Source organism: Panulirus ornatus, chromosome 4, assembly GCF_036320965.1.
Source record: "Panulirus ornatus isolate Po-2019 chromosome 4, ASM3632096v1, whole genome shotgun sequence".
Lineage (NCBI taxonomy): Eukaryota > Metazoa > Arthropoda > Malacostraca > Decapoda > Palinuridae > Panulirus > Panulirus ornatus.
The window spans coordinates 17,373,201-17,393,113 of record NC_092227.1 but is presented as its reverse complement, the minus strand read 5'-3'; the positions used below and the strand labels follow the sequence as shown (position 1 = coordinate 17,393,113).

General features: G+C 40.8%; 1 protein-coding gene across 4 annotated transcripts in view; it reads right to left on the bottom strand.

The window, feature by feature from the left end:
- Nucleotides 1-19,913, bottom strand: part of Argl (Argininosuccinate lyase) — a 245,540-nt gene that overhangs the window by 156,912 nt on the left and 68,715 nt on the right. Inside the window, exons 2-3 of one of the 4 annotated variants that reach the window (XM_071693764.1) lie at nucleotides 10,497-10,609; nucleotides 10,099-10,162 (exon numbers count right to left, since the gene is read on the bottom strand). In XM_071693764.1, the coding sequence (XP_071549865.1) occupies nucleotides 10,099-10,110 (12 nt within the window). In that variant the 5' untranslated portion in view covers nucleotides 10,111-10,162; nucleotides 10,497-10,609. Of the gene's footprint in view, nucleotides 1-8,538; nucleotides 8,806-10,098; nucleotides 10,163-10,496; nucleotides 10,610-19,913 lie in introns of those variants that run through there. The other 3 variants (XM_071693774.1, XM_071693805.1, XM_071693794.1) reach the window with 3 other exon arrangements.

The window sequence follows — 19,913 nt, the reverse complement described above, 5'->3', positions numbered from 1 at the left end:
ATTTCCACACATCTCTCTTACCCTTACGTTACTCACTCGATCAAACCACCTCACACCACACATTGTCCTCAAACATCTCATTTCCAGCACATCCATCCTCCTGCGCACAACTCTATCCATAGCCCACGCCTCGCAACCATACAACATTGTTGGAACCACTATTCCTTCAAACATACCCATTTTTGCTTTCCGAGATAATGTTCTCGACTTCCACACATTCTTCAAGGCCCCCAGGATTTTCGCCCCCTCCCCCACCCTATGATATATATATATATATATATATATATATATATATATATATATATATATATTATCCCCGGGGATAGGCGATTGAGAATACTTCCCACATATTCCCTGCGTGTCGTAGAAGGCGACTAAAAGGGGAGGGAGCGGGGGGCTGAAAATCCTCCCCTCTCGTTTTTTTTTTTTAATTTTCCAAAAGAAGGAACAGAGGGGGCCAGGTGAGGATATTCCAAAAAAGGCCCAGTCCTCTGTTCTTAACGCTACCTCGCTAACGCGGAATATGGCGAATAGTTTAAACAAGAAAGAAAAGAATAAATATATATATATATATATATATATATATACATACATATATATATATATATATATATATATATATATATATATATATATATATATATATATATATATATATATATATATGTTTGAGGACAATGTGTGGTGTGAGGTGGTTTGATCGAGTAAGTAACGTAAGGGTAAGAGAGATGTGTGGAAATAAAAAGAGCGTGGTTGAGAGAGCAGAAGAGGGTGTTTTGAAATGGTTTGGGCACATGGAGAGAATGAGTGAGGAAAGATTGACCAAGAGGATATATGTGTCGGAGGTGGAGGGAACGAGGAGAAGAGGGAGACCAAATTGGAGGTGGAAAGATGGAGTGAAAAGGATTTTGTGTGATCGGGGCCTGAACATGCAGGAGGGTGAAAGGAGGGCAAGGAATAGAGTGAAGTGGAGCGATGTGGTATACAGGGGTTGACGTGCTGTCAGTGGATTGAATCAAGGCATGTGAAGCGTCCGGGGTAAACCATGGAAAGCTGTGTAGGTATGTATATTTGCGTGTGTGGACGTGTGTATGTGCATGTGTATGGGGGGGGTTGGGCCATTTCTTTCGTCTGTTTCCTTGCGCTACCTCGCAAACGCGGGAGATAGCGACAAAGTATAAAAAAAAAAAAAAAAAAAAAAAAAAATATATATATATATATATATATATATATATATATATATATATATATATATATATATATATATATATATATATATACAGACATATATACACATGTACTTAATTCATACTTGCTGCCTACATTCATTCCCATCGCCACAGCGACATACATGAAATGGCACTCCCCCCCCCCCCCCCCCTCCCGCACACGCGCGCGAGGTAGCGCTAGGAAAAGACAACAAAGGCCACATTCGTTCACTCTCAGTCTCTAGCTGCCATGTACAATGCACCGAAACCACAGCTCCCTTTCCATATCCAGGCCCCACAAAACTTTCCATGGTTTACCCCAGACGCTTCACATGCCATGGTTCAATCCATTGACAGCACGTCGACCCCGGTATACCACATCGTTCCAATTCACTCTATTCCTTGCACGCCTTTCACCCTCCTGCATGTTCAGGGCCCGATCGCTCAAAATCTTTTTCACTCCATCCTTCCACCTCCAATTTGGTCTCCCACTTCTCGTTCCCTCTACCTCTGACACATATATCCTCTTGGTCAATCTTTCCTCACTCATTCTCTCCATGTGACCAGACCATTTCAATACACCCTCTTCTGCTCTCTCAACCACACTCTTTTCATTACCACACATCTCTCTTACCCTTTCATTACTTACTGGATCAAACCACCTCACATCACAGATTGTCCTTAAACATCTCATTTCCAACACATCCACCATCCTCTGCACAACCTTATCAATAGCCCACGCCTCGCAACCATATAACATTGCTGGAACCACTATTCCTTCAAACATACCTATGTTTGCTTTCCGAGATGGTCTCGCCTTCCACACTCTCTTCAACGCTCCCAGAACCTTCGCCCTCTCCCCCACCCTGTGACTCACTTACGCTTCCATGGTTCTGTCCGCTGCCAAATCCACTCCTCGATATTTAAAACACTTCACTTCCTCCAGTTTTTCTCCATTTAAACGTACCTCCCAATTGACTTGTCCCTCAACTCTACTGTACCTAATAACCTTACTCTTATTCATATTTACTCTCAGCTTTCTTCTTTCACACACTTTACCAAACTCAGTCACCAGCTTTTGCAGTTTCTCACCCGAGTCAGCCACCAGCAATGTATCATCAGCGAACAACAACTGACTCACTTCCCAAGCCCTCTCATCAACAACAAACTGCATAATTGCCCCTCTCTCCAAAACTCTTGCATTCACCTCCCTAATAACCCCATCCATAAATAAATTAAACAACCATGGAGACATCATGCACCCCTGTCGCAAACCAACATTCACTGGGAACCAATCACTTTCCTTTCTTCCTACTCGTACACATGCTTTACATCCTCGATAAAAACTTTTCACTGCTTCTAACAACTTGCCTCCCACGCCATATACTCTTAATACCTTCTGCAGGGCATTTCTATCAACTCTATCATATGCCTTCTCCCGATCCATTAATGCTACATACAAATCCATTTGTTTTTCAAAATATTTCTCATACATTCTTCAAAGCAAACACCTGATCCACACATCCTCTACCACTTCTGAAACCACACTGCTCTTCCCAATCTGATGCTCTGTACATGCCTTCACCCTCTCAATCAATACCCTCCCATATAATTTCCCAGGAATAATCAACAAACTTATACGTCTGTAATTTGAACACTTACCTTTATCCCCTTTGCCTTTGTACAATATCAATATGCATGCATTCCGCCAATCCTCAGGCACTTCACCATGAGCCATACATACACTGAATATCCTCATCAACCAGTCAACAACACAGTCATCCCCTTCTTTAATAAATTCCACTGCAATACCATCCAAACCCGTCGCCTTGCCGGCTTTCTCTTCCGCAAAGTTTTTACTACCTCTTCTCTGTTTACGAAACCATTCTCCCTGACCCTTTCACTTTGCACACCACCTCGACCAAAACACCCTACATCTGCCACTCTATCATCTAACACATTCAACAAACCTTCAAAATACTCACTCCATCTCCTCACATCACCACTACTTGTTATTACCTCCCCATTAGCCCCCTTCACTGATGTTCCCATTTGTTCTCTTGTCTTACGTACTTTATTTATCTCCTTCCAAAACATCTTTTTATTCTCCCTAAAATTTAATGATACTCTCACACCCCAGCTCTCATTTGCCCTCTTTTTCACCTCTTGCACCTTTCTCTTGACCTCCTGCCTCTTTCTTTTATACATCTACCAGGCATTCGCACTACTTCCCCGCAAAAATCGCCCAATGCCTCTCTCTTCCCTTTCACTAATAATCTTACTTCTTCATCCCACCACTCACTACCCTTTCTAATCTGCCCACCTCCCACGCTTCTCATGCCACAAGCATCTTTTGCGCAAGCCATCACTACATCCCTAAATACATCCCATTCCTCCCCCACTCCCCGTACATCTTTTGCTCTCACCATTTTCCTTTCTGTACTCAGTCTCTCCTGGTACTTCCTCACATAAGTCTCCTTCCCAAGCTCAATTACTCTCACCACTCTCTTCACCCCAACATTTTCTCTTCTTTTCTGATAGCCTCTAAAAATCTTCACCTTTTCTACAAGATAATGATCAGACATCCCTCCAGTTGCACCTATCAGCGCATTAACATCCAAAAGTCTCTCTTTCACGCTCTTATCAATTAACTCGTAATCCAATGACACTGTCTGACCATCTCTCCTAGTTACATATGGATACTTATGTATATCTCTTTTTAAATAAGGCATTCCCATTCAACAGTAATTTTTCAGCACACAAACCTACAAGCTCAACACCATGTACACCAATTATTCCCTCAACTGCTACATTACTCACCTTTGAATCAAATCACCCATCACCGGTCTTGTGCATCAAAACTGCTAACATGCTCACTCACCTGCTCCCGAAACATACATACATATATATACATGTACATATGTTGGAAAGGATCACAATTTTGCGCGTGATCAAGATTTTCCTATGAAAATTCTCTAGGATGCATCTATAAAGTGCCATTTGGAAACTGAGATAAATTCTAAATTGGTCAGACTGGTAAAGATCTTTCTGTTAGACGTAAGCAACATAAATATAGTATAAGAACGGGACAAGAATCAAATGCCTTGTTTAATCACGTTAAAAACTATGATCATTGTACTGACTGGAGTAATGCCATCTCAGTTATTAACTCTAACTCTATTACCAAGAGAAATATCATTGAATCTTCTATTATCAAATACACAAAGAATTATAATCTTGATATTAGTGATGGTCTATACAAATTAGATAACTTTATTGTTGACAAAATTTGTAAAATGATAAGTTTATGAACGCTCGTTGTATGTTTTGGGCAATCACATGTTTACCAAATGGCGTCCTAGCTTCGTCTCTTCGATGTATATCAACTGATATTTCTCTCTTGTTTCTCCCCTGATGGTGTGATTATTACACGAAAGTGCACTTGGGAACTTATCGTGTTTCTTTTTCCCCGTGGACTCATAGGAATATATATATATATATATATATATATATATATATATATATATATATATATATATATATATATATATATATATATATACACGGGCAAATGGCATTACCGGACTCAACATGCTCGAGATTACTACGCAAGTGCCAAGTCACTTTAACGAGGCTGTATCACTGGGAGTAAAATCTCGTCAAAGAACTTTATTGTACTGTTGTGGTATTCTACCTCACTCAACATCGTTGATTGATGCACATCTCATTTATAACTGATATGGAAACAAAGAATCGTGATATGTATAACTGAGCATCGTGGCACATGAAAATGACGTACAATCTCATTTCAACATATTCGTTCCTTTAAAATGTTCCCTTGAATGATAATGCTTTGAATCTTGTGACACTTAATTCATCCATGCAAAATTCGCTCAATATACAAAAGCAGCAGCATGATACTTTATATATTTACCTTTATCGATGTGTGACCGAAGTTGATAGCTCGGAACGTCATTGAAAATTTTCTTTTATTTGGTACAGATGTCGGGTAAGAGTAAAGGGCATAGTCAGAACTCCTTTGAAGTGTAGTATTTCACAGAAAACAATTCCTTTTCTTTAGTCAATCTATAACAGACTATAACTGGCACTGGCCATCACAGTTACAGAACTAAGAGGCCACCATGGCCACAGCGGGAGGTGGAATTGCACTTTTTACCTCGGGATTATTAGACAAAAGACAATACGTAAACAGTGAAATACTAACGTATGTTTATGGTTTGCATGCTTTTTCCTAAATAAACCCAAATCCAAATCGAACAATGCAATTCCGCTTACTAGCGAGCGGTATCCGAGCCCTCGGTAGGAGAGAACTAACTACAGCCGGGAGGGTTCAAATCTATTATATAGGGACGACGTATGTGCTAATATGCTTTCTGTTGAGGCAAATCGTAACATTGTACCAATACCTGTGATAACTAGCACGATACATTCTAGCAAGGATGTGGCGCTCAGATAATCATACCGTTAAAGTTGTTGACAGATGGAAAGGCCTACACAAAGAGGGTGTATTGAAATGGTTTGGTCACATGGAGAGAATGAATGAGGAAAGATTGACAAAGAGGATATATGTGTCAGAGGTGGAGGGAACGAGAAATGGGAGACCAAATTGGAGATGGAAGGATGGAGTAAAAAAGATTTTGAGCGATCGGGGCCTTAACATACAAGAGGGTGAAAGGCGTGCAAGGAATAGAGTGAATTGGAACGATGTGGTATACCGGGGTCGACGAGCTGTCAATGGATTGAACCATGGCATGCGAAGCGTCTGGGGTAAACCATGGAAAGTTTTGTGGGGCCTGGATGTGGAAAGGGAGCTGTGGCTTTCGGTGCATTACACATGACAGTTAGAGGATGAGAGTGAACGAATGTGGCCTTTATTGTCTTTACCTAGCGATACCTCACGCGCAGGCGTGGGGGAGGAGGGTGCCATTTCATGGGTGGCGGGGTGGCGGCGAAAGGGATGAAGGCAGCATTTATGAATATGTACATGTGTATGTATGTATATGTCTGTGAATGCATACGCTGAAATGTATAGGTATGTATATGTGGGTGTGTGGGTGTTTAAGTATATACATGCGTGTGTAGGTGGGTTGGGCCATTCTTTCGTCTGTTTCCTTTCGCTACCTCGCTAACGCGGGAGATAGCGACAAAGTATAATATGATACTTTAAATATATATATGTATATATATATATATATATATATATATATATATATATATATATATATATATATATATATATATATATATTGTGAATACCCATCGTTCTCTAGATATTATTAAGCTTAGAGACGGAACACGTAAAGTTGCCTTTCATCACTTGCAGATTTGATAAGAACATCGATTACATATCCCTAAATCCTATCCATATTACACTAAAAATGTTATATAACATCAGTAAAAGGAACAGAATCATTAAGCAGTAAAAAGGTTATAAAGGCTCAGCATCACGTCAAGCCGCCTAGCAACAAACTACACCAAATAAGGTAAGAGATAAAGCTTCCTCACAAACACGCTAACCTTAGTAACACTGAAAAATATTTATAGCCTGAGGGGTGTGCTCTAGTCAGGAAACTGGTTTCGTTATGACAAATGTCACACAAAATCTAACTTTTATCATCTGAGAAAAAGTGTATGTAGAATGCACAACTGCAGGTTGTATAGTGTCTTGCAAGTGCACGTTACACTTGCCATCTTGGTAAATAATTGAATTCTTTCGGAATCCCAGACTCGGGTCAGACTTTAATCCGAATACGTAGGTTAATGTGCACAACCACCAGAGGAGGGCGGAAGCATTTAACAAATTCAATCCAGTTTTTCTCCTAATTTTAGTCAATTTTTCTCTTCATGCATATCAAAGAATATATGTGTATGTTTTTCCACTTATAAAACCATGACAGAGATGTAGTTACAAATTCATCGTCTTCGGACGTTCGCTTGTCGCGTTCACTGGCTGTTTCGTGTATTCGCTACATATGTTCGCCTGGTGTGTTTACATTCAGTCGCTGGCTGATTCGTAACCTATTCATAATACAAAATTTGATATATTTTTCATAATACATAGGGTTAGAATATTAGAGTGCCTCCTGAACCAATTCCCGATTTATTTAGGCTTTTGCAGGATCTCTAGACGCGCTCCTAATTCCTTAGATAAGGTTAGGTCCTAAGTAAGGTTAGAATTGATTCTCAGTTGCCTAGGTTAATTCCAAGATAAAGCCCTAAATTGTCCATGGGTTAGGCCCTTAAATCAAGCCTAAGACTGGCCGTAAATTCTTGGGTTAAATCTTTCATTAGGACTTGCGTTAGAAAATCAGTTCTACATTAGGTTAGGTCCTCAGTGGGATCAGTAAGTTAAACGGTTAGGTTAAGTTGGGACTTTTAATGGGTAATGACGTAATCTACGATCTAATCTTGCGTATAATCTAATCTTCCCTTAAAGACTTAACCGCGTCTCGAGATCTCACGTTAAATCAGCCCTACTGTACGTTTGCTCAGCTCCTTATTTATAGTACCTATCTTGATGAATTTCTGTAGCATGATAAGGTCATGAGGCAGCTAGTCACCACTTGTCAATATACAAGACCAACATGTGCAACAACGCATGATAAGATAAGAGCCAGAAAACGTATCCAACGGACGTTTCAAAGATGTGATTAAACTAGAAAGCATGTCACCCAGTTTATATGGTTTAGTTGTATGTACAAGAAGTTTGTACATTATCACATAACCATTTTTTTCTGTTCTTTACATCACTTTTCCTTGATCTGAAACAGGTGCTTCTGATAGTGCTAAATCAAGAGGTAATCTTATATGAACTAACTGAAATGGGTGCGAGGGGGCCGGCTTCTGGGCTGGATCTCTGGCTACCTGCTCAGCGGAGTCACCCGTTCTGTTTCAAGGACACAGAGGTGAAATCAAAGAGTTTGAACTTGGGATTCCGCGGGGCGTTGTACTAAGCCTTGATCAATGACCTTCTTCAGTCCATGCTTTAGAACACCAAACAACATGAGCCTAGGTAGATGATATCATGATCAACTCTTCGTGGGAGAGTTATACGCTTCTTACACTTAACCATGTACGAGGCACATATGAAAGCCTCGCTCTACCCACAACTGAGGTGGTCACCAAAAAGCCTAAGTTGAACGACAGGTCTCCCACACTGATTATGAACGAAGGTAGCGATAATCTTGCTCTACATATCTGATAAAAGACCTGAAGGACTTGGAAAAAATACATAATGAAGTTATGAAAAACAAATATGGCTGCCATTGTACAATAAAAATCATAAACACGAGAACAGAGATTGATCTACCTTGTATGAGTGACAGAATAAATGAAGTCAGTCTTCTCTCAAGGATCAGTATGCATCAGGCAAGCACATGCCAATCCATGCAACGAAGCCTTCCAAAACTTCCTATAAGGGAGATCCATCCAGATGAGTTACTGCAATAGTTATTGTGCGCAGAATATTCACGAACTCTCTCGTGAGTGACAACAATCGCACTATCCTGCCCAATGTGAAATTTAAAACTTGATCACCACTGTTTCCGTCTTCCTCCCAAAGCTCCAGCTTAGATCACAACCCAGGTTGACGGTGAGAGTCAACAATGACGCCCGTTATCACACAAGTGATATCATCACTGAACATGATCTCGCACATACTGGCTCGATGGATACACAAACCACTGGTTTGATTGCCGTAGTAAATACTGACGAGTATTACTGAGAACTGGGGGTTATGGTGAATATCTGGGTATCCACACTTCAGAGTGAAGTATTTGCTGTCCTTATGGTCCTTAATTAAACTTATCAAAACTCCATTATCGGTAGTTTGATTGCAAGTGACTGTCTTCCCTTATCAACTGAACTAAACTCCCTTCATTATAAATATGATACGACTGTATTTGAAGCACTACACAGGTATAATCAAATTACCCATGATTAGAATCCAACTTCTCTGGATCATTTCCTTTCCTGGGCTTAGAATGCACGATAAGACTGATGAATTAGCAAAAACTCCTGCACTGAAGGATGAAACTGATTATCCCTTGAGTCTACCTTCCAGTAGCTTTAAGAAAATAATTAAGAAAGAATATGGACAAAATATTTTAGGCTTAAGGCGAAGTGAATCCGACAAAGGCATATTTATCTAGCATCATATTAACAAGCAAGAATATATATATAGTAGACACCTCGATGTTGTTGTTTCCCAAGTTGGGCTCCCGTCAATATGGAGAGACCTTGCCATTAAGCTACTACCATACCCTGCAATACTATGTACTTAACTGTTACAAGATTAATGTGCCCAGAGATGATTCCTGCCAAGCATTACGAGATGCGTGTGAGCATTTTATCCATATCACTGTTCTACCCCAGAGACTTGAGAAGTACCCTAACTTTGCCTATTACAAGTAGCTCACCTATTAGCTTACATACATGATCCAGACGCTGTTGTTCGATGGATGCGAACGGTTACCTTACCAGGTAAATTACTGAATGACACATACAGTAGCATGCAATCCTTGTCAACGTCTTATTTTTCTTTATAAAAGAACACCAACAATATACTATTTCTATGCAAAGAGCCGGGAAAACTGGAAAAAAAACGAGAAAAATTGGGTGGTGCTGGGTGGAAAGGGTGAAACGTGATGTCGATCCGCCACTCGTTTGGAGGTTTGGAGAGGCAGGTCTGTGGCCAAGTACTACGATCGTAAATGCATATGGTTAGTTAGTTGGTTAAGGTTAAGTTTTAGGCCAATCAACTGCCTGGGTCCTTAAGGCCGTCAAGGTTAATCAAACAACCACTAACCGAGAAATCATAAACACTTGCTTCAGGTGTTAGAGGTAACTCGAAGACCATATCCACCCTCACCTTGTGTTCCATGCATTAATCCAGTCAGGGTGCCTGAGAGAGGATTCTCACCCCGATAATACTACTGGAAAACATAACAGATCAACAATAACAAAGTAAACGTTTTCTATCATTAAAGTAAAATGTTCATTTGATGTTATTTTGATCATTCTATTCCAAATACAATAAACATAATTTCTACTTCAAATCATTATTGCATAAGATCGCCTTCTACAAATTCTGTCCCACGAAATTATGGTGTTGAACTTTTGGTGTTAAACGGAAAACGGAAAGAATAACTGATATTAACCAAAACCACTGTTATTGGGATTAGCATATCTTTTGAAAATAATATCTTAATGAAAATGAAATCAAGGGTGGCAATTTCATCTTAGGAGTTCAGAAACGATTCTACTTACACAGAAAGTGGTTCAGTCGCCTCCAGCCTGAGATCCCTATTCATCTGATTGTCCTTGACAGCTTATTTTTTGCAGCTCTCAGCGCCCAGCATACCGTGCGTCCCTCGCTCATCCTGTGAAGGGAATATGAAGTATTCAGAAAGGTCACAATTGATCTTTGTCTCACCTCAGCGGGGAGGTAATTATACCATTAGACGTTACAAAGTTAGTACAACATTACATAAACTTATTCACTCTTTCCATACAATAGTAGACTAACTTACTATATGCGAAAAGTGGGCACGGTCTCAAAATCTTAAGTATTTTAACATTAACAATAATTATGTGCTGGCCATTCTTGCAAGGCTTGTTTAAACCATTACTAATATGTCTAATATTCCCAGACCAAGATGTGATGTGAGTCTCTGGCATGTGTCCGTATATCTACCCCTCTCAGTTAATAAATCATTTGAACAACATTCCAGGGAAGCAAAAGCGCCAACAGTACCTGATCCCCTCATCCTTTTTATTTATTTCTTTTACAGTGCCCATCATGGCTCGGGCAAATAACATGCCGCAATTAAGGCCATTTCGGGTGAAAGTTAAAGAGGAAGAAAGTAGATCTGACCCTTAAAGAAAGAAAGGTTAAATGAAGAGGAGGATACCACAGCTAAGCTGTTCGAGGAATAAGAAGGAAGGTATCATAACAGCCAGTCCTCAAGTGGACGGTCAAGGGAAGCAGCAGTCAAAAGCGTGCCACGGGTCCAAACCCTGAGGTTGTGGACACGAGGACAACACCAGAACGATGGCCAAAATAATACTTATAGAAGAGAGAGAGAGAGAGAGAGAGAGAGAGAGAGAGAGAGAGAGAGAGAGAGAGAGAGAGAGAGAGAGAGAGAGAGAGAGAGAGAGAGAGAGAGAGAGAGCAGCAACATCACGGCATATGGAAAAGGGAAGGTTGAAGTGAGGTGATGCCAGAATTAATGGGACGGAAAGCCCCTGCAGATGTGAAACAGCTCCTAACAAGAACATAATCAAGGCACCTGTGCAATACTCCCAGCTTTTGGGAAACGGACTTTGTGATGTTGGTTATGTGGGGTTTTCAGGAAAGAGTGGAGGACATGGTTATGTCCAACATATTTACACAAACATAGGATTGAATCGTGGTAATTTGAAATTCAGTAAAGTGAAGCAAATGATTCATAGAAAGAGATATAGGAAGAAACTGTTTTTTACCACTAGTAAATTATACAAAGTTACTGATTTCCCAATCCGAAATGCTGCATGTTCGAAATAAGAAAGGAAATATGATTAGCACGAAAGAGAGAATAAGTATTAATGGGAGAAAGGGAGGAAAAGTGAGCTGAAGTATGTGAAGTGAAATCACCAGCATAAAAGTGAATAGGGTTAGAAATAGAAGAGAGATCATTTACTGAGAGAAGAAAGAGAATAGATGGTAGGACAGAAACTTGAGGAGCACCACTACTGACAGGTTAGGAGTGGGTAGTCGCTTCACCGACAACTATTGCGACGGAATGGCCTGAAAGGATACTATACACTAGAGAACAGAGAGAAACACTGAAACCAAAGGAACTGAGTTTAGCAGGCACAGACTTATGCCACACCTGCCAAATGCTTTGAAGATGTCGAGGACTACGACAAAAGTTTCACGAAAATCCCTGAGAGGAGGACCAGGGGTAAGTCACATAAGAAAGAAGGTCACCAGCGGACGTAGCACTCCAAAATCCATACTGGTGGTCTCGATTTTTAGACGGCGGCAAAATAAGCGAGCCAGAATTGGTGCTGGCTCAGAGGCAAACTTCCTTAGAACACGAGGGAGTATGCTATCTGACACGTAAGCCTTGTCCATCTGGATATGGGAGAGCACACCTAGAAGATTAAGCGTGAGGAGAATATAGATGGCATAGGTTCAGAGGGAGGCAAACATGTTGCCAAAAAGAGCAGCTTTATCAGATGGAGAGTTAGCAACAGTGATCAGGTGGGAAAAGAGGAGGAAAGGCTGAATCATAGTTGTTGGAGATGCTTTTGGTTAAGGACCAAAAAGAAGTCAAGTCACCACAATATCTTTTTATGAAAGTAGGCTTGGCTCTTTGATGAACAGTTCTGCAACTAATTCTGAGCAGAAATGAAAGTGGAGTGGGTTTCAAGGGAAGGGAATCGTTTTATGGTCCAGCACGCACCATCCATGATGCGGCATGCATCAGAGCAATGTAGAACTCCATCCCACCCAAGATCATTTTTGTGCTGTGCGTTCAGGGCAACAAGAGGCATCCCTACCACACATGCCAAGATAAGTAAAAAATACTGGGCAGGGATATCCTCTAAGCTCTCCCAAAGAGCCAAAGTTGGCCTTTCGAGGAAATGGGGGGGGGGGGGGGGAGATCGAGGATGGGCGTGTTTAATCAGAAGCAAGATAGATGAACTTAATCTAGCAGTGGCAACATCTCGGAATCTACTGACTTGTTGCTTTATCCATACACAATATTTTTTCTTGATGCATCATGACCTCCATAAGACCACTCACACTCTCAGAATGTTTTGTATTATAATTAGGATACTTAAAAGGGGATCCTCTACTACTTGCTTATAATACATTGCTAGTTCTTCCCTCAATGCATTTGTTCTTTTTTTCTTGACAACCCAGTAAAATGTTCAATAGCTTCTATATCTAGTGCAAGTCTGGCTGAGGCAGCAACTTTACTATGTTCTGGAGACCTGTGTGAGAGGGAATCCACAAGTTTGACTTTAATCCCTTAACTAGAAATGCTCGCATATATACGTTTAACTTCAGAGACAAACGTTTTATATTTTGGTCGATGGAAAGTTAGGGCAAATGGAGGACAAACAGGGGGAAGTAATTAGCTATCCGTGGTTGCATGTTCTGCAAACTCAAGAGCGAACAATTCAGTTCATCAGGAAAAAAGTTCGATTCCTTATTCTAATATCATCTTTCAGTACCACTGGTCTTAGCTGTAGTGGCTGAGTCGAGAGAATCGTCAGTAAAGATGTTTTATAACACACTAAGTCCACAGATCTGTATGTCTTCATGGGTATTGTTTGAGGGAACGAGTTGAACTTAGGATTGTTCTTAGCTTCATATGTGTATATTCAAGTATGGTGATATCCGAGGGAGTTGATTATGTACCAGGGTGGCAGCAAGTACTATTGTTGCATTCTAATTCTGTGTAACTGGTGTAATGCAAACATCATATGAGTGGCTGTTATTTGTATCCTTTTAGATTAATTCCTTTCATGGGGGGTATGTGTTATAGCTATTCTGCAGAAACTATATATACGGTCTGGGCCATCAAACGCAACCTTCACTCTTACCATAAGAATGATTTTAAGTACAGTAGTTGGATTCCACGTTGGATTTACCCAACTCTTTCAACATATGAAGCATTTTAATGGCCTTGGAACACCTAAACATTGTTCATAAGACTTTTCGTTTTTCTGAGGTCTGCTGGTGCTTGGTAATAAGTTAGAAACCTTCTGTAAGACAGATGCACCGAACAGCATTTTAGCAAGTCTGGCATAAGTACCATTAATAAATGTGCTGAAAATTCTGAGTCTATATATGCACATTCGATATACTTTTCATATTGCACAGCGATACATACGACTAAGATACCGAGATATCAAAAAAAAAAGAGTCAATAGGTCTATCATGTGTCTTACTTTTTATTTTTCAACCAGTACCAATTCGTCCCCACAGTACTTTTTGTTTTTCTCAGCGGAAATGACAGGGTCAAGGTGCCACAGGCTGTGTGTCTGTAGATAGGATTGGTTTATATTTCCAAACGAATTTGTATATGAATTTTATGATCATGACGATTAAGGCGGGCCACAACGTCGCATGTCGGCAACAATGCCTTGGCAACTGTGCTATCTACATTTCGAAAACTTACATGCAAGTGTTGGCAACATTAGTGTTGGGAGCACTATCGTTAACGATGACGCCGTGGCGGCGCGCCGCTGCCTCTCTCCTCACCACTACGTCTGCTGCTTATCATGGCTTCACTACTAGCGGAGATAGGCTATTGGTTTGCCCTATGTGAATATTTCACCTTTCCTTTCAACAATGTTGACATCTTTTATCCAAAATGTTGCCCAAAATGTTCCCAACTTTGGTGGGTTGGTGTGGATTCACTACTTTATTGACCTTTTTTTTTTACCAACACTGTAACAGGCGTCCAAATTGATTAAAACATTTCCAACAATGTTGCATTGTTGTGGCTGCGCTTTTCGAGACATTCTTCGGACTTGAGGTATGCCAAGCTGAATTTCTTTAATTTCACTTAGCAACCTTGAAACAAAACAGGAGACTTTCTGTTGGTGTGATAAAAGTATCTAGGGCAAAATTCGATCACTGACATCCATTGGATCCCTATTCATTGCCTGTTAGCAATTTCATATACAGTTTTCAAGTCAAGAATCACAGAGCTTTTGTGCGTTAAAGAGCAAGCATTTCCTTAAAAAAAAGTATATATGTGTTTGAGCACTGCTTCATCCAATCAGCTAACAGTGATCTCCAAACAGTATTCTCAGAGCTTATGTATGCAACTAAAACCTGCAGCTGGATTTAAGAATAAGGAGACTGATATTGGATATACAAGTGCAGCTGAAAAAAAAAAAAAATGTAGCGAAGTTAACAACCACAACATAGAAAATATACTGGATAAAAGTTAAATAGATTGTTCTCAATAATTCATTCAGTTTCTATCTTGAGTTATGGAAATCGATAGGAACCCATAACCACCATATCATATAACAAAGTTTAAAACTGCTTCTAAACTATGCAAAGCAAGACCAAGAAATTTTTTTAGGCAATTTCTGAAGAAATAAAACACCCTGAAGCCGAAAGCACGCCACATCCTCGTCTAACTACTGATTTCACAACAATGAATTCCAGAGGAAACAACATTAAGTACTGAAACAGTAGAAACCCCCCCCCCCCCCCCCACCAAAAACAAACAAACAAAGCAGCAGGTTCAAACGATATTAACAAAACCATATACTGTAAGCTAACTGACAACATGTACACAACATACTTGACAATGCAGCACTGACAACAGGGATCTTCCTTTGGTGATTTAAAACACAAATCTCCAAATCAGGTAAGTCCTCCGCTGATGCAGCAAAATCCAGATCTACCTTCCTTCTATAATCAAAAGGGAAATGAGAAAATACTTAAGATATCACTTCGATCCTACCTATAGGACATCTTTCATAGTTGTAGGCAATACGGATGCAGAACCAGGGAAGGAACAACACCAACAGCTCACATTGACGACAGTATAACTATGGCAATTGACAAAAGAGAACAACGCAACATTGCACTAAGGGGAATGGCATAATCCATTGATAAAATGTGGCACGATGGGCTAGTTTCTACTGGTTTGAGCGTCTTATAGAGGCTTAATAATACTTCGGAGAGAGTACAGAAATTCAATCATAGGTATACTCTCAGAGGGGTCGCTTACACTATTGCGAGTGTCAACGCAGTAGCCGCTTGCTTATAGAAAACGTGGTATGGGATACTGTAACATAAAATAAATATTGTTACATCCTTGACCTTTTAAAAATCTGTATAATTGTACATCATCTTAGAAAATACTTGTTTACTACGAATTATAACACGGTTGTAATAAGTGTTAGTACTCATTCTAAAAAGATTATTTATGGTACAATGATATTTGAGTATTCTTATGTACTAACATATTTACTTGGTTACAATGTAATAATTAAATCTTACTGGAAGCACATTTATAGCTGGTCTCACACTATACTTAGTAATTTCACCTGCTGCTTTTGAAACACCTTCTCTATAACCTATACCCTTATCCTGGTCCTGCATGCTGCCCAACACACTCACCTCTGTATTCACATTGTCCTCCACCCCCGAGGCTGTCTGTAACCCTCTAACAACTTGCACATTTCTTGTCATACTGTCTGTTGGTCTTTCTTCATCGTTCAGGTCTCGTTCAGTAGTATTTCTCAGGTGCTGCCTCTTGCGTCGTACAGTCCAAGAATTTATCACCTAACATGCCTCTCATCCAACGTTTTCTTCACTGTTCCTTTCTGTCAGTCTTGTCTCCGATAGTACTTTGTTTGATTACTAAGTCTCCATCTAACGGGTTAAGATCTTTAATTGTCTTATTTTAGTACCTTGCGTTCGTCAAATTCTTAAATCTTCTCCTTTTCTTTTCAAATGAGACATCTATTCCTCGCGGCTTAGGAGCTTAGATGACAGTGGTAGCAATGTCCTTATACCAAGGTTCCGTTGAGCTGGACTCGTTTCCATATCCTGTGTAGTGGAGCTTCTGTAGTTCAACATGGCCAAATATGGATCGTTTCCATTGGTCATAGCCTTCCTGATCAGACTCTTAGCAGTTTTGACAGTTGATCTAGCCATTCCACTCGACTGAGGTTACCTAGGACTACTTGTTTTATGCAGAGAATCATAGTCTGCAAAGTCCCTGACCTCCTCACTGATGAATTGTGGTCCACTGTCATTGATGAGCACTGATGGAATCCCATATCTTGCAATGTGAGATTTCAATTTTCTGATGACTGCGCTGGTCCTTGTCGACTCAAACACATCAAAAGTAGCTAAAATAGTCAGTCCACAGTCAGTGAAAAGTTCTGATACCTCAGTTCACACAAATCAACATCAGCTTTCTCCCACAGTCCCATGTGACATTAAAGCTCCCCTCTGTTGGGCACTGGTGAATCGGTTGCATATTTCACGCTGAGATGTACTCACTGACCCTAGCATTCATACTTGGCCAGTATACAAATTCCCTTGCACGCCTCAGACATCCTTCTACACCTGTAAGAGTCGAGTGTATTGCTTTCTTCATCTCGGCACGCAAAACATAAGGTATGACAATCCCATCTCCTCCCAATATCACACCAATGTGTACTGGGGACTCAACTTTTGAACAAAAACAAGACGGTAGCTGGCTGGGGCTAGTGTCTTTGGTTTCAAGCCACCCAGAGATTATGGTTTCCAAGAGCAAATTCATTCTCATCATTTGCTGTTGCTCTCTTTATCTTCTCTAGACGGTCTGTTTTAATAGGTAGGAAAGATACCATGCGTATACTCTCAGTCATTTTGCGTATACTCTCAGTCATTTGTCCTGTATTCTCTAATAGGTGTGCCCTTGACAGAATATCGGCAATGTGAATGGCCCTCCCTGGCTGATATTCCACCCTGTGTCATACAGGTGAACCCTGAGCAACATCCTTTGCAGTCGCTGCGGAGCTTGGTCTAGTTTTTCTCTTTTTTTATGACTGATTGTAAAGGTTTGTTTGCACTTATTACGTTGGTCTGTCTCCAAAATGTATACTGATGAAACTTTGTGAGGGCAATTACAACTGCTAGCATCAATCTTTGTGGATACCTAGTCTCTGCAAGATTCAATGCTCTGCTTGCATAAGATATTGGTCTGCCTTCTCGTATCAACGCAGCACCCGAGTCTGTGTGACAAGCGTCACACTGAATAATAAGTGGTCTGTTTCGGTCAGAGAAAGCTAACACGAGAGAATATGTCACTAAATGCTTGACTTTGTCAAGAGCTTCCTCCTGCAGATAGGCTCCATTAAATCACACAACTTAAGTAACTATCTATCTAAATAATTCACCATACCTGATAATCTCTGTACCTCTGTCACATTTTGTGGGGTTTTCATCCTTACAATGGATGATATCTTATCAGGATCAGGTTAAAACCATAGACTCTTATGTCTTAGATGAAAAATCTCAGATTATCTCAATTCTCTTACAACCGTTGAGCTTGACCCTTGTTTCCTGCATCTTTGTAATAGTTTACACACATTACTGTCATGATGATCATCACCTAATTCGTTATGACATGGCTGTTTTACACTTTTTCAATAGTCGAATTAGTAGCATTCGTTATGTACAACACTGTATTACAGGGTTTTAGTGTCTGCCAGGCACTATATGTTGAGGAATAACATTCATACTTGCGCCACTGTGGGACTTCAAGGAAGTTTCCCACGTGACAGACTATCAATTTCTATCTCGTTCGTCCACCCTTGAGCTTCAGCGTTTGTAAGAATACCATGGATTTCTACATATTCTGACTGTATTTCCAGGTTCCTTAACGTTTTACTTCGCAGGACCATTATCTGATCTGCTTAACACCCGTCTCACTCATCGTTTCACTTCTCACTAAGCATTTCTACAACTTTCGTCATAATTCAAATTCTACAGAGGATTTCTTTTACATATCTTCTAATTCAGTTTTATGTCATCACTTAATTTTCCTTTCAATAACCGCTACTCACAGTTTCTGCGTCAAGTGCCAGTTGGTTCCTCTATCTGCGAGACGGCTACCTTGCTACATCCTCGAGGTTGCATCAGAGGGTAGTGGTCGAACCCCGGGAGTATGGGCTAGCGCCAGGCTACTAGGGAGGGCTGTCTGTCTGGTTGGCTGGCTGGCGAACAAGTGTCTGGATGAGAACTGGTGGCTAAAGAGGTAATAGAGATTGGTCAACCAGCCATGCCCTGATTTTTAGCCGTACAGACCCAACTTCAGCGAATCTCTCACTGAGTGTCACATCGCACTGATCCCACACTAAGGCGATATGATATCGCAGACGCTGGCATCATGGCATATTCGACAGTTAACACACCAACGTCTCGAAGGATGGTACATATCTTCTCCACTTGTCGGTAAACGTCAGGGACCGCGAGAGAGATGGATAGGTACTGCTTGCCGGTCCAGTCAGCCATTATTGCCTCCTTCCCGCTTTTAAGTCCTTTTGACATGATGTTTTCGTTGGGCTCCAGCACTGTAGGGTCCTGGAAGTTATCTAAGCCCCATGTTGATGGGAGTAAGTTAGTGGGGATAAGCAGAGCCTCCTGACGAAGGAAGTTCCATTGCTACGTTTGCTGTTCCGCAGGTGAGGGTAACGTGTCAACAGGATACACCTCTGTGGCAGATGAGAACCAAGTTTTGGCATCTGTGTGTTTCTACCACGCGTGACATACCCTGTTATTTCTATCGTCAGCTTCAGTGTCTGGGGGTATATCCTGCATCATTCCTTTACGATGACCCTCAAGCCACAACGGCAAGAGGTGCCTGCAATCCATTGCTGCAACTGCTTTGCACTTTCTTCTTGCAATCATTTTCCTTTCTATCGATTCTGCTGCACACGTCTTCGAAATTCAATGACGTACTGTCATGCTTACCTCAGGTGAGGTATCATCGCTGTATTGACCCCGTGTCCTCCTGTCTGATGTAAGGCCAGCCCGATCTGCGTCTTCACAATTATTCCCTTTTTCATCCACGACGATCGTTTCTTGGTGAGACCTGGTACACAGTGAAGTCCTGTGCCACAGAGGGAGTTGAGAACTCTGGCACAAAGATCGGCCAACCCTGGGCT